We start from the raw sequence: 15,071 nt of genomic DNA on the forward strand, positions 1-15,071 counted from the left end.
CTACTTGCAGCCCATTCACAAGTCCTTAAAACAGGCAGAGTGACATTCCTCTAAGAACTCAGCTGCCAGGAGGTTAATACTTTGCTAAACTCAGAAGGCAATCTTAACTGACCCCCAGGATGCTGTAAGTCTACTTTAAAATATAAAAATTCCTTTGGAAACTTCCTTTATCTCTACCCCCTCCAAGATACATGTTGACAATCATCACCCAAGCATATGACCCACTGAGACACATCTGAAGGGTCTCATGACTAAGGTTTTATCAGACAGTAATAAATGACCTTTTCCTAACAACAGCTAGCCCCTTCAAGGTCCTGGAAACCTTGCTTTCAAAATTCCTTAGAGATTTATGCTACCCTCCAACTTGAAAGTATATAATGGGCCACTCCCCTCAAGACCCCAGTGGAGGTCTTCCTGCCCAGGGGTTCTGTCCCCTTGCTTTAATAAAATCACCTTTTTGCACCAAAGACATATCAAGAATTCTTTTTTGGCCATCAGGCTTTGAACCCTAATATCTTTCCTACATCAACAGTAGAAGGAAATATCCCAACTATTAAAAATGTAATACATTAGACATAAAAGACAAACTGTAAAAGTTTATCCAAAATGATCATCACAGTTGGAGAAGTAACAATTAACAAAGATCCTTAAATATTTAAAGACAGATTATAGTTTTCGTAACACTACAGCATTCTCTTTGGACAAGCCAATTCATCTATCTGCTGTAGTTTCAAACTTTTGCAAAAAAAAAAAAAATACTAATACTTTATAACACAATAAAAAAGAAAATAAATTGTTTTACATCAGATAAGAAATTTTAACATTTAAACACTCACTACTAAATAATTTGATAAAATTAAATGTGGAACCATCTTCTCTTTGAGGAGAGAGCAGAAGGAAAGCTGAGGACAAAGCACAAGCTGACACCCCACAAATCCCCCCTCCCCCAGGTGGGTTATGTGTGACATTCCTCAGGCACTCCTGGCTGCCCTAAAGCTAAGGGAAGGAAAAACAAATGGTTAACTTATAGAGATTGCAGTCCTGCAAGACAAGAGTCTCCCTCAGTTTACAAAAGTCTTACTGATTTACAAGAAAAAAGCATTCTTATCAATAACCTAACTTCCAGAAGGAAATGCAGATAAAATTATTCTTATCAATAACCTAACTTCTAGAAGGAAATGCAGATAAAATTAAATGTCCTTATCATCTGCAGCCCATTGACAAATACTTGAGGCAGGCAGAGTATAATGTTCCTCCAGGAAGCTCCCAACTGTCCTAAAGTTCAAGCCTTGCTAGAGGGAAAAACACCTTTAACTTGACAATGGCAAGGCCTCCAGTATCTTGTAGGTCCTCTTTAGCATATGATATTTCTTTTGAAAAACTGCCTTTTCCTTATCTCCCCCACTCCAAAGTATATAATCAGCCACCCTTCACAACCCCAATGCAGCAGGTCTTTCTGCCCATGGGTCCTGTCCCCATGCTTTAATAAAACCACCATTTTGCACCAAAGGCCTCACAAGAATTCAAACCCACCAAACCTCACCTATATTCCAAAACTACATCATCTTTGTTGAATGATACTACAGGAGTTAAAAAATAATTCAAAAAGAGTTCCCCATGGTAAACAAAAGACAAAGATGAGCACTGAAGACCAAAAACCTGGTGTCAAATTCTTACTCTACCACTTACAAGCTGTGTCAGCTTAGACAAGTTATCTAGTCTCAATAAGCCTATCCATCTTATAAACAAAATGGAGATGATAATAGTGCCTGCACAGCTGGGTTGTTGTGAGAACTTAATCAGATAATATATGTAAATTAAAATGCTTAGCCCATGATCTCATACCATAAATATGGCCAATAAATATGAGTTCTCATCACTCAAGAACAAAGTTATCTTTCATAAAATGGGTCATTTCATGAAACCATCTAAGAAAAGATAGTGAGTTCTGTCATTTTCTAAATAAGACATTTAGGCTGGGTATACACAGAGCCATCAGAGAGACTCTGACCAAAGAATTGCAATTCAGTCCCCACCCTATTCTGGTGAGTCAGACTTCTGAATATTGTGTGAATGGTATAAAGATATGCTTAGATTTCCTAAATTTCTACAATAAGCCCAAAGATTTCATCAACATCTGTTAGGATAATACAATTGGCTAAACTGCTTACCCTGTTGTTCTGATTATTGGTAAAGCTTTAATTCCCATGGTTTATTTTATTATTTACTAAATTTCTTCCAAATATTAATGATAATCATACCATATTAATAGTAATCAGAAGTACTTTTCCTAATTTTAAACAAATTGTTATTCTAACAGATAAAACTTCTAGCTTTTATAAATGACCAAGCAATAGGAAGAATTTCATTTTCATGTTTCATTCTCTTTAAATAATAGCTAAGGAGTTGGCATCAGACAAAATGAGTACTTTAAATATAACCCCAGAAGCAACTTAAGACAAAACCAACTCACCTGTAATTGCAAAGCTTCATGATTTTCTAATCCTTCCACAATTGGTGAAAATCGTTCCCTATTATTTCTTTCTGCTGCAGTAGTTATAGCCCCTAAAAGTTTATCTAGACTATAGAGGGGGAAAAAAATTAGAAATGAGAAATCCATCTTACACACACATTATGAATATGGGTTATCTGCTTCTTTCAGTCTTATTTCCTTTCTGGCATTTGATGTTTATAGCGACCACTACACTTTAAGAGTTGTATTCCTATACACATATTTCTACAAGTCAAATATTGATAGCTTTAAATAATTTTAGGGCATCAAAATGAAAATTCAATTAAAAAGCCTTGAGGAAAATAAATTTCCTGGGTAACATTCTTTAAGATATTTAGTTGATAAACACTGAAATTTAAAATTCCAGGTTTGGTATTTCATGTGTTAGCATAAATATTAATAATCATTTAAGCATAATATGACATCTACTATTATTAAAATTTTATTCACATGTAAACTGATTTTATAATAAAGTACTAGGAAGAGCAAGTACATTTGAAAGAACTTAAAAAAATCAAGATTCTTTCAAAATGGAACAAGAAAGAAAAACTAAAAAAGAAAGTCTAGGTAATTAGAGAAGCATCTATAATTATCTAGCACAAAAAAAACTATTTACATAAACAAAAATATTGGTAACTATCACTATACAGTGTCTGAATCAAATTAACCTCTATGTAGTATACTGTGCTTATCAAACTGTAGCTACAACTATAACAAATATACCAGAATAGGTTGTATTATATGAATTAAGTACTGAAAATCCGATTGACAAGAAAAATATTTTTTACTCATGTATAAACTAATTTTTCTATAAAACCTAAGGAAATCTTACTTTTGCATATGTTATTTCATTCTTAGTTTGTTCTAAGACTTAATGCTTTCTGATAATATTTTTGTTTAGTGTTTGGCTTTTGATCTCTAAGGACACTAAGCAGCATTAAGCAATATCTCATTTTATTCTGATAGGTATGAAAAAGTCACTGTATTAGGATATTCTTAAATCTTTGCATGGCCCTATTCTGATTCAAATTGAAATTATTACTGTCACACACAATCTCAAAGAAATATTTTAGTATGTGATCCCCCTAGCAGATATTTCACTCTTTATCACAATGGTTCCATACTAACTAGGCTTATTAATGACATCAAATCTGAAATTTTGCTTCTCAGTCAATATTATTTTCATAAGAAGGTATGAACTAAGGTACATTCAGCAACAATCTGTTAAAATTAACACATACATGCACTCTGAATAAATGCAGTCTTTTTGTTCTTTCTTTTTAAAAGGTTAGTTTACTTCACTTTATACATAATTCATTTTTTCACTTATTACAGTAAGATAAAGTAAAATACTACTTTAAATAAAATAACAAAACAAAAGCATCTAGTCAATTCAGTGAGTTAAAGAAGTCAAATTTTGTGATGTGCACATATGGGGGATGTCTGTGTGTCTGTGTGTCTGTGTATGTCTTTGTATTGAGCCCATTTTCTAATGATTACTTTACCTTCAGCTAGATAAAATTCTATTCATTCATTTTACAGTGAAATGAACTTTGAAGAATTTCCCATTAGGGGTCTATCTATTTAAATCTGTTTCAAAAAAATTTTTAAGATGCTGAAATGTAAATAGATAAGATAAAATGCCAATAAATTATTTTCTAAAAGATGATAATATTTTCATGCAAGTTATCTAATGAAAACCACAAAATACGTAATTTTAATTTCGCAAGTGCCATTTTCTTTGCAGTTAACATAATAATACAGCAATGCTTACATGTTCTCTTCTCCAACAATGCAAATAGCAGAAAGTATTTTTACTATTTCAGTCATCATGTTGGGTTGTTTGGGATCAATTGCTCTTGCCAATAGCAAAAGACTCCTTTCATCTCCTAGAATCCTTTGCAATCCAAACTAAAGGGAAAAAAAAAAAAAGAATCTTCATTCAAAATGTATTTGTAACACATCTTTAATTTAAAAAGCAATTTATATTGATCTTCTAAAAACCTACACCTCCACAATGAGGTTCTACCTAATTATCTGAAATGTTTTTCAAATGCAGTTACTTATCTTTGTTTTTTTATTTTAAATGACTATATCTTGGAGTTTTTTCCCCTTGATCAGATATGATCTACATTAGCCTGCCTAAAAACTCTATAAAGATTTGGGAGAAATATGTGAACAATCAGTATTTCTTCGACAAAGAAAAACATGTAAAGTACATACTGATATGATTTTTTTTTTTAAGATTTTATTTATTTATTTGACAGAGAGAGAGAGAGCCAGCATACTAGCAGGGGGCACTGTAGAGAGAGCAGGAGAAGCAGGCTCCCCACTAAGCAGGGAGCCCATCTTGGGCTCCATCCCAGGACCCTGGGATCATGACCTGAGCCAAAGACAAACTCTTAACTGACTGAGCCACCCAGTCGTCCCCTGATACGATTTTCTTAAGAAATTCTACTTATGTCATTGGATCTTCCTGGAGACATCTGGAATCCATGGTTAAATTCTCCAATGTGTTTGTGTGTTAAATTAAACTGAACAAAAAGGGTAAAATGTTGTAAAGCTCTTTTGTATACTATATGCCAGTTAAAGAAGCAATAAACCTCTGTAGGTTTTCCCATACCATCTATTATCCTGCCCCTTTGAGAAGCTGTGCTGCATTACAAAAGCTATGAACCCAAGTAAATGGTGCCTGGGTTTTCGTAAGTGTCACAGTGAACTAGGCAGAGGAGACATCATTTTCATTTGTTTTCTAGGCTTGACTACGACCACAGAAGTGTGCATTATAAGAATGAATAGGTAAACAAATGTTTAAAAAAGGCTAAAACTTGGATTTTCACTATATTTAGAAGGTATTTTCTTTGACCTTTGTCCCAAAAAGTATTTCTCAGATTTCTTATGAAACACTTGCTTCTTTATACAATTTCAACAGTAAAAATCCAACAACATTTCATCAGATCAAAATTGTCATTTGAAGCTTAACTTTTAGTTAAGTACCAAATATATGATTATTTTCATGGTGCCTAATTTAACTTCCAAAAGAATTTGGGGAGAGAAGGAGAATATAGCTAAAGCTCTTAAATGTAACTTTACCAGAGGTCACAATAAATAATATATACAGAGATAAGGCAAATAAAAAAAGAAATGGAAGAGACAAGATTAAAAAGAAGCAAGGAGAACAGAATGGACAAGCATGTATAAAGGTGGCCAGTAGATACTAAATAGCAAGGAAAATAAGTGAAAAATGTATGTGTAAAACTAAGAGACAGGTTTACCATGCAATTACCAAACTTAAAACAACAGCTTTAAAAATCAAATAGACTGAGAGTAAAATTATTCAAATTTTCAAATTTTCATTTATAAGTTAAGAGTAGTTTCTAGTACATAGGGACATACTAAAAATAAAAATGAAATAAATAATGAAAAACCATAAATCTAAACATAAGAGCAATATTACAGCAATGGAAGTTAAGAGGCAATGCTTTGCTTTTGATCCTACTATGATCCTATTATTACATGTCTTGTACAAAGGAAAAGAGTTTTGTTTTGTTTTATTTATTTGTCAGAGAGAGAGAGAGAGAGTGGGGGAGAGAAGCAGCAGAGGGAGAGGGAGAAGCAGGCTCCGCACTGAGCAGGGAGCCTGACGCGGGGTTCGATCCCAGGACCCTGGGACCATGACCCCAGCCGAAGGCAGACGCTCAACCAACTGAGCCACTCAGGCGCCCCAGGCAAAGAGTTTTTGAAGAAGGTAATCTAAATTCCTTGGAGCCAACAAATGTTAAGTTTAAGTAATTTCAGATGAAAGTTTCATGCTTTATGACAATTTATTCCAACATGAAGGGGATATATCACTACATATTTTTTTTTAATTTTGAATGTATACTACAAGCCTATTGTTTCACATGCCTATAATTTAAAAGATTCACCATTTACTCATGTTCTGAGCACTTATATGCAAGATATTAACATGTCCTAACTACAGGTTAACCTTAGTTTAGAATAATATAAGTCAAACCATCATGTTCTTCCAAACTGCCAAACTCTTAAGTAAAAGTAATTATGTATTCACATATCAGCGTATGTCCTATCACAAAAAGCTCTACAGGAAATCTCACTACTATGACTTTCTCTATTGACTATCTTGGTTATAGATATTTAATAACCTGGTAAGCTATGAGAATTGACAATGCAAGTCAATAAGAATTTAAAACAAAGACTCCTACAGCTAATTTTACAGATGAGGGGATTGACAGCCAGAAACTTCAAGTGCTTTTCCAAAGGCCACTCAACTTAGTGGTAAAGCATGTACTATATCTCCTGATTTCTAGTACTATACTGTTCTATTATTTCTGTTTCCCTCAACTGAAGAAAGAGATTCATCTTGAATTGTGGAGATGGAATGTTCATTAAGTGCTTTCTTGTTAAGAGATCAGATTCTGCATAATTCTGTTGCAAAACACTAAGGGCACAGAAGTTGAGAAATTCTGTATTAATGGTGATAGAAATCTTTCCAGAAGAGACTTCCAGGAACAGTGCAATTAGTATAGTCTACACAAAAGTCTTATGTCCACTAGCAAGCATCCACTCCACATGCCAAAAATCCTTTGCTGATACATGTGTGCATAATATATAAATATATACAATCATATATAATCCCATGTTTAAGAAAGACTGTTTACAGATTAGACAATCTTATCACATTATTTTTTTTTTTTAAAGATTTTATTTATTTATTTGAGACAGAGAGAATGAGAGAGACAGAGAGCACATGAGAGGGGGTAGGGTCAGAGGGAGAAGCAGGCTCCCTGCCGAGCAGGGAGCCCGATGTGGGACTCGATCCTGGGACTCCAGGATCATGACCTGAGCCGAAGGCAGTCGCTTAACCAACTGAGCCACCCAGGCGCCCTTATCACATTATTAATAGCTGTATATATTATATTAACAACTATATATCTGGCCAGTTTTTGGTTATTGTTATGATTATTTCTAGTAAATATTTTGAGATTATTAAAACATCATCTAAAGAGAATTATACAATTAGTGAATTAGTGGTATTTTACGTTATAGGAATATAGAAGAAATCATGTCTAATACAGTAACAAAATTGTTTATAGAAAAAACACCTATAGGGTGCCTAGGTGGCTTAGTCGGTTAAGTGTCTGCCTTTAGCTCAGGTCATGATCCCAGGGTCCTGGGATGGAGTCCCTCACCGGGCTCCCTGTTCTGCAGGGAATCTGCTTCTCCTTCTGCTCCTCCTCCCACTTATTCTCTCAATCTTCTCTCTCTCCCTCTCAAATAAATATATAAAATCATTTAAGGGGTGCCTGGGTCACTCAATCGGTTGAGTGTCTGCCTTCGGCTAAGGTCATGATCTCCAGGTCCCGATATGGAGCCCCACACATTGGGCTTCCTGCTCAGCAGGGAGTCTGCTTCTCTCTCTCTCTCTCTCCCACCCCTCCTTCCCCTCTGCCTCTCCCCACTGCTCCTTCTCTCTCTCTTAAATAAATAAAATTTTTAAAACATAAAAAGTTTTTTAAAAAAGAAAAAGAAATAGTAACTATAACATCATAACTTCAGCACAGATTATTTTTTTGAAGATTTTATTTATTCATTTAAGAGAGAGAGAGAGCGCACGTGCGTGCATGTGCACGTGTGGAGGGAGGAGCAGCAGGGAGTGAGAGGGACAAACAGACTCTGTGCTGAGCAGGAAGCAAAATGCAGGGCTCCATCTCAGAACCCTGAGATCATGACCTGAGTGTAAATCAAGAGTCGGACACTTAACAAACTGAGCCACGCAGGCACCCTGAGCAAAGATTATTTTTAGGAAAAAACCCTTGTCTAGAATTCATAAAGTCTCTAATACTGCATCTGGTATACATATACATAAAAACCCTGCAATCTTCCAGGAATGTCTTCTATGTATATTAACTCACTGATATTAATTAAACATAAAATAGAAATCTTAACTTTATAATGTTCTTAGCAAATAAGTCAAACCATAGCTTTGAAATTCCCTTTTCAATGAAATAAAAACACTGTAAAAAATGGTATTCAACATAAAATATTTAACCATGAAAGAAAAAAAAAGTATCTAATTTGGCAACAGACTTATGTGCTTCCATAATTATAAAAACGTACCAATAAATATATTGTGAAGCAAAGTATATTTTAAATAATATTTTGATGAAACATATGATGATTTGCATCATAAAGACCCTTTGAAAACCAAATAAACACCTACTATACTGTTTCATACTTTCATATACTGTTGAACAAGCTCTCAACTTTTGTGACAGGCAGAAATAACTACTACTTACCTTATTATTCATAAATGCTTTGAGGCACTGAATAAGTTTATACTGATTCTTCTTGTCTATATTTTCTTGCCTGAATAAAGGGGAAATAAACATGTTATGTTGTGCTTAAAAATTTTTTAATTTCCCCTTCAGTGATATTTTTCATGTTTATTCTTACTGTTTCTTGTCCAGAAGCTTTTCCAGCACATCCAATAAGAGTCCAAGACCTTCATGGCCAAAGTTGTTAACCCAGCTATGAAACAAACAAAAAATATGTATAAATAAGTTTCTATATTTAAAACATTAAGTATCCAAAATGAAATTTTCACTTTTTAAGAAACTGCTTTCCAAAGTGGTTATCCAATTTGGCATTCTTTCAGGAAAGTGTAATAGCTCCATTTAATCCAAATCCTTCCCAAAATTTCACACTGTCAAAATTTTTTTTTGAGAGAGAGAGAGAGCGCACACATGCGTGCCCGTGAGTGGGGGAGGGCCAAAGGGAGAGGGAGAGAATCTTAAGCAGGCTTTATGCCCAGTGCAGAGTCCAATGTGGCACTCAATCTCATGACCCTGAGATCATGACCTGAGCCAAAATCAAGAGTCAGACACTTAACCAACTGAGCCACCCAGGCGCCCCTCACACTGTCAAATATTTTTTTTAACTTTAGCCATTCTGAAAATTGTTTCCAGATAAACTGAGAAGCGAAGTAGTAAAGTAACTTGCCAAACATCACTCAACAAGTATCAGTTCTAGGGTTCACATGGCTAAATCCAAAGCCCGTATTTATTTCAACCATACCACTAGAAATTACTAATAGGACCAGAAAATGATTTTCTATAAAAACATCTGCTTATGGCTCTACCAATATTTCACTGAAGAATTAGTGGTTAGTTCCAGAACTGCATTGAGAATCAATCTATCTATCTATCTATCTATCTATCTATCTATCTTATATACGTATATACATGTGTATATATATATATATCTTATATCTATATCTATGTCTAGACACACAAACATATGCTCTGCTTTATTTAACAGCTTACTTCATTCATTTAGGTGTGATAAGTATTTTCAGTCCATGCTTTTATTGAATTTTAAAGTTCTAAGCTTTATAAGAAATCTACTAAATACTGTTAAGGAAAGGAATCTGGAGACTCCAACTAAAACTTCCAATTGAGATTTAGACAGCTTATTGAAAAGAATAAGGCCAGAATGTAGCTTATACTTTTATTTTTTTGGATAACCTAGTTTACAGTCTCACATTTTAGGTATTAACATATTAGTGATTTTATGTTATTAAGTTACCTAAGTCAAAGAGTTGTCTTGACACACTATACATATAAGATAATGTTTGTTGCCATTACTTGTGAGGGTGCCAGGTGTAACAAATAAACCAACAAACAAAAAGAGTAGAAAGATCAGTCAGGAGGATTCATTTATAAGTGAGCAAGAGGTCAGGATTAGATCTGAAGAATGAAAAAGAAGCCAGGAAGATTATCTGGGGAGCAAGAGAACAAACCTGCAATAGGGCAGTATCTTCTGAACTTATGGCGTGGCTATACCCATCAGGGAGTCCAACATCTGGTCCAGGGTTCAAGAAGTTAAAAATTAAAGACCCTTCCTCAAGTTTACTCAAAGATCAGAAAAATATCCCACCATCCATCAATGGAACATGCTGTAAGACCACATAGTGGCATGTTCAAGTGCATAAGTTTTAGAAAAAGACAGATCTAGGATCCAATCACAACTCTACCATATTCTAGTTGTGTTATTTTTGATCAATTACTTAAACTTTCTGAGCCTATTTTGTCATCCTCAAAATAGGGATGAAAATAGTACCTATACCCCAAATGGTCTTTGTGACTATTAAATGAAATAATGTACATGAAACAACAGAGTGAAGCCTGTATTAAACTTCTGAATGTGTTAAAAACCAAAAACTTCATTGCTCTTTGAATGTTCTAGTCCAAATTATAGTATGAATTTTAGGCATAAAGTAAAGACTCCTTTTCAATAATATAAAAACTTAATAACATTTCATCATTCATTTATTGAAAAGCAGTTTAATTGCTATGAAATATGTAGAGGAATCTAAACAGACACTACACTTTTTCCATTGATGGATTTTTAAAAAAAGATTTCATAATTTAAATATTTGATGGGGTGCCTAGCTGGCTCAGTTGGAAAAGCATGCAACACTTGATCTCGGGGTCATGAGTTTGAGCCCCACGTTTGGTGTAGAGATTATTTAAATAATTTTTCAAAATTTTTAAAATAAATACATAAATATTTGATACTCATATTGCCTCATATGTTTAACTTGTTACTATTCAACTTTGCATATATTTATTTTTCATTATATTTAGTGCTGGCTAATTCACATTGGAGCAGACATGGAAATTACAATGGTAAGAGGAAAGGGAGTATGGAGAGAGTGAATCTATTTATAGTTCATGCATAATCCTGACAAGGAATTATATCAAAATATATTAAGATTTAAAACAGAAGTCTATCCCAAGCCTCCACAACTACTGAGGTCCTTGTTTTTAAAGGTCCCGCTTATACTAATCAGCATGATCAAAGGGGGAAAAAACATATTTAATAAATATAACAGAGGATTCCAAGAGAAAGCAAGATTCTCCCCACTTCTAGCTCTACAGGTCAAAAAAAAGTAAGGAAAACTCTATAAATGTACCTATTGTATGACAGAATGAGATTCTGCTCTCTCACACATACATGTAAAGGAAAACCCTTCACAATTTCCCAAAACTTCAACCTTCGATATATAAATTGGAGATTCAGAGTTGGAATTATTTAGTTATAGTTCATATAAATATAACTTAAAAGCAAAGATTTAGTGGGTGGATGAGTTCAGTACATTCTATACATTACAGACATAATAAGAAATAGTGACTGCACTTATATTGATGAATAGATTGTCCAGATTTATGTAGGTCTTTCAAAGGGTTAATGCTAAAATTACCAAGTTCTATCCTGAGTCCCATAAGCTTTAAAGGCAGTTGGTCTCATGTGCAGGAGTCCCATATTAGTCATGTCATCCCTTTATCAGTTTGTGCACTGCTAAAGGCTAATATAAAGAGTTATGTGTTCTGTACAAAGAATTTTATTTCTCTCTAATGGTGTCCTATTCCCATGTGTAATCTCATACTACAACCCAAATCACTGGAATATCAATAAAATGAATGATAGCTTAGAGTTTCTTGGGGGAATTCAGAATGTTGGTAAAATTACAAAACATGAAACAACTAATTCCAAGGGTTGTGGAGACATTAAAGATGATTGTAAATGGTGTGTACACATTTTAATAGCAGGAAACATCACATTTTATTTTTTAACTTAAAATCAATTTAATTAACATATACTGTATTATTAGTTTCAGAGGTAGAATTTAGTGATTCATCAGTTGCATACAACACCCAGTGCTCAGTACCCTCCTTAATGCTCATCACCCACTTACCCCATCCCCCCACCCACCTCCCCTCCAGCAACTGTCAGTTTGGGAAACATCTCATTTTAGTATCAATGTTTCCAATGTAATGTTTCTGAATGCAATTAAAACCAAACTTTAGTTATATGCACTTATGAGAAAGAAAAAGAGCCCCAAGGTGATAAAGACCAATGTACTACCCAAAGCAAACATTATCATACATTTAGTCCACGAATCAATAATCTCCAAACAGTAGCCAAGAAGAAGTATTTTTAACATTTTTAAAGTATATTTGTTCAATTAAATCAACTTCATAAATAATTCCACTATCAATATATACATCTGTTAAAAAATAAAATGTTAACAAAAACAACATGGACTTGTATATGCTATGACTGTCTTGGCCTTAATTCAATAAAAACATACATATCCACTTAGGTTTGTCTACATGAAAGTAAATATGACAGACTTGAGCACTTGAATGTCCTTGGAAATATTCATCATAGTAGATTAGTACATAAACTATCTCTGCCCAATTTTAATTATTAGATGTAGTACTGCCATTTCCAGACATCTGCGCATATGACATTCACTGACCACTTATTTCACCTGATTCATAGAAGGCAGACTATGTTAATTTTCCAGCTCTGCCTCTCCATGGTTTTGACTTCAATGTTGAGCTAGACTATAATTTCCTTTGAAAACACCAAAAAAAAATTCCATCTTTCTCTCTATACTCTGTTATTAACTTAAAAAGGGTTTTATCTGGCTGCATTTATTCTCCCTATCAGGTCTCACTAGGAAGGTTCTGCTACACAGTACTCACACATTTTCTAAGAGTTCCTCACAAAAGAGGAAATGTGTTCTCTTTCTAGTTGTTTACATAACATAAAAACAAACTTCTTACACGTTTAGAACAAATTGTAAATGTCTGAGTTACATATAAAAATCTCCTGAGGGAAAGTAAAAATTCTCTCTCAAAAGATAAAAATTCCTTATTCATTAAAATCAATTTAAGATCTCAAAATTACTTTGGAGATAGTCAAAATGGCTTAAATCCAAATCTGTTAAATTTACCAACAGGTTATAGAACAAAGAATATTTTCTTCCCCATCCCCCTTTAAAAGTTATTTTTAGAAAAACATAAGAGATCATCTTATCCCACAGTAATGATGAAAATAAAATCTGCAAATGTGAATGAAAATGAAAATTGAGTCTTCAATCAAAGAGAAGCAAGGGGAAAGAACATTGCAAATATTCAAGCAAAAGCTAGTCATATTTCAAATTCTCTTCATATATTTGAAATTGTAAATATATTAGGACACTTACTAAAGTCACCTTCTTAGTAATATCACCAGTCAAACTTATAATAAAATGTTAACTTCCACAAGAAAACTATATTGGTTGGGCGCCTGGGTGGCTCAGTTGGTTAAGCGACTGCCTTCGGCTCAGGTCATGATCCTGGAGTCCCGGGATCGAGTCCCGCATCGGGCTCCCTGCTCGGCGGGGAGTCTGCTTCTCCCTCTGACCCTCTTCCCTCTCGTGCTCTCTGTCTCTCATTCTCTCTCTCTCAAATAAATAAATAAAATCCTTAAAAAAAAAAAAGAAAACTATATTGGTTTATTTTCTTAAGCTAAATAATACATTAAAATTCTATCATGCACTCCATAGGACATCCAGTTAATTTTAGTTTAGTGGAATTTTGTTAAAATGAACTTACTCTAGGAAATCACATTCCTAATCTATAAACCCTGAAAATTAAACAGAGTTGACATCAAGTTTAACTGTTGTGAATAAAGTAAGAAGTTCTTTGAATGCAAGAAAAGAGAGACATTAGCAAATACCACCCATACATTTACTTTTTCCCCAAGCCAATTTGCATATTACACTGAGCTGCAGAGAGGTTAAATGAATTTTCTTTCATGGTAACAGGGATAAGGAGAGTTGAAGGGTAATTGCTATTTGATGACTGAACAACAAAATGTTAACAGTCCTTCTCACCTATTAGTTGCAGTCCCAAAAACATAGAATTAAAGACTCATTATAGAGTGTGACTGCTGCATAAAAAAAAAAAAATCAAAGAAATTTAATGCTCACAAATATATATATATATATATATATATATTTTGCACAGGATAACTGCAATGAAACTAAAAAGAACAATTTCTTTGGATCTTCACTGTGGACATTAAAAAACTCTTAGCAAGTTCAAATATTTTGTTGTCTCAGAATGTAATCTGTAATGGTAACCACTCTGGTCTTATTTTTATATAATAATTTAAAATCCCTTTCCCCTAAAACTGAGAAAGACACAATGGAAATTATGTGTGTATCTGTGTGCACACATGCACGTGTTAGCCATGGTTAAATATCTTAATATATCCAACTTTAACAATTTTTTTTCAAAACATAATCACTGAACAATGAATAGTCAAAATCTTTTTTTTTTAAGATTTTATTTATTTGAGAGAGAGAGAGCAAGAGAGCACAAGCTGGGGAGAAGGAGAAGCAGGCTCCTGGGCTCCATCCCAGGACCCTGGGATCATGACCAGAGCAGAAAGCAGCCACTTAAATGACTGAGCAACCCAGGCACCCTGAATAGTCAAAATCTTAAATAACATCACATTAAACAACTTGGGAACTGTTAAGGCTTATCTAAGAAATATTAAGCCAGAGGTGCCTGAGTGGCTCAGTCATCAAGCGTCTGCCTTCGGCTCAGGTCATGATCCCAGGCTCCTGGATTGGGCCCCACATCGGGCTCCCTGCTCAGTGGGGAGCCTGCTTCTCCCTCTCCCACTCCCCCTGCTTGTG

General features: G+C 34.2%; 2 protein-coding genes across 4 annotated transcripts in view; both read right to left on the reverse strand.

Annotated features, from left to right (window-relative positions):
- LOC102727555 (protein diaphanous homolog 2) overlaps window positions 1–13,773 on the reverse strand; it is a 687,910-nt gene extending 674,137 nt beyond the window's left edge. Inside the window, exons 1-5 of one of the 2 annotated variants that reach the window (XM_081808540.1) lie at window positions 13,590–13,770; window positions 8,987–9,061; window positions 8,830–8,899; window positions 4,287–4,423; window positions 2,474–2,582 (exon numbers count right to left, since the gene is read on the reverse strand). In XM_081808540.1, coding sequence (XP_081664666.1) covers window positions 2,474–2,582; window positions 4,287–4,423; window positions 8,830–8,841 — 258 coding nt within the window. In that variant the 5' untranslated portion in view covers window positions 8,842–8,899; window positions 8,987–9,061; window positions 13,590–13,770. Of the gene's footprint in view, window positions 1–2,473; window positions 2,583–4,286; window positions 4,424–8,829; window positions 8,900–8,986; window positions 9,062–13,589 lie in introns of both variants that reach the window. The other variant, XM_081808541.1, reaches the window with a different exon arrangement.
- Window positions 10,057–15,071, reverse strand: part of LOC102749978 (protein diaphanous homolog 2-like) — a 234,900-nt gene continuing 229,885 nt past the window's right edge. For both annotated transcript variants that reach the window (XM_081808545.1, XM_081808543.1), the window contains one exon: window positions 10,057–10,775. In XM_081808545.1, coding sequence (XP_081664671.1) covers window positions 10,755–10,775 — 21 coding nt within the window. In that variant the 3' untranslated portion in view covers window positions 10,057–10,754. The remainder of the gene's footprint in view (window positions 10,776–15,071) is intronic.

Source organism: Leptonychotes weddellii, chromosome X (genome assembly GCF_054177405.1).
Source record: "Leptonychotes weddellii isolate Sample4059 chromosome X, ASM5417740v2, whole genome shotgun sequence".
Taxonomy (NCBI): Eukaryota; Metazoa; Chordata; class Mammalia; order Carnivora; family Phocidae; genus Leptonychotes; species Leptonychotes weddellii.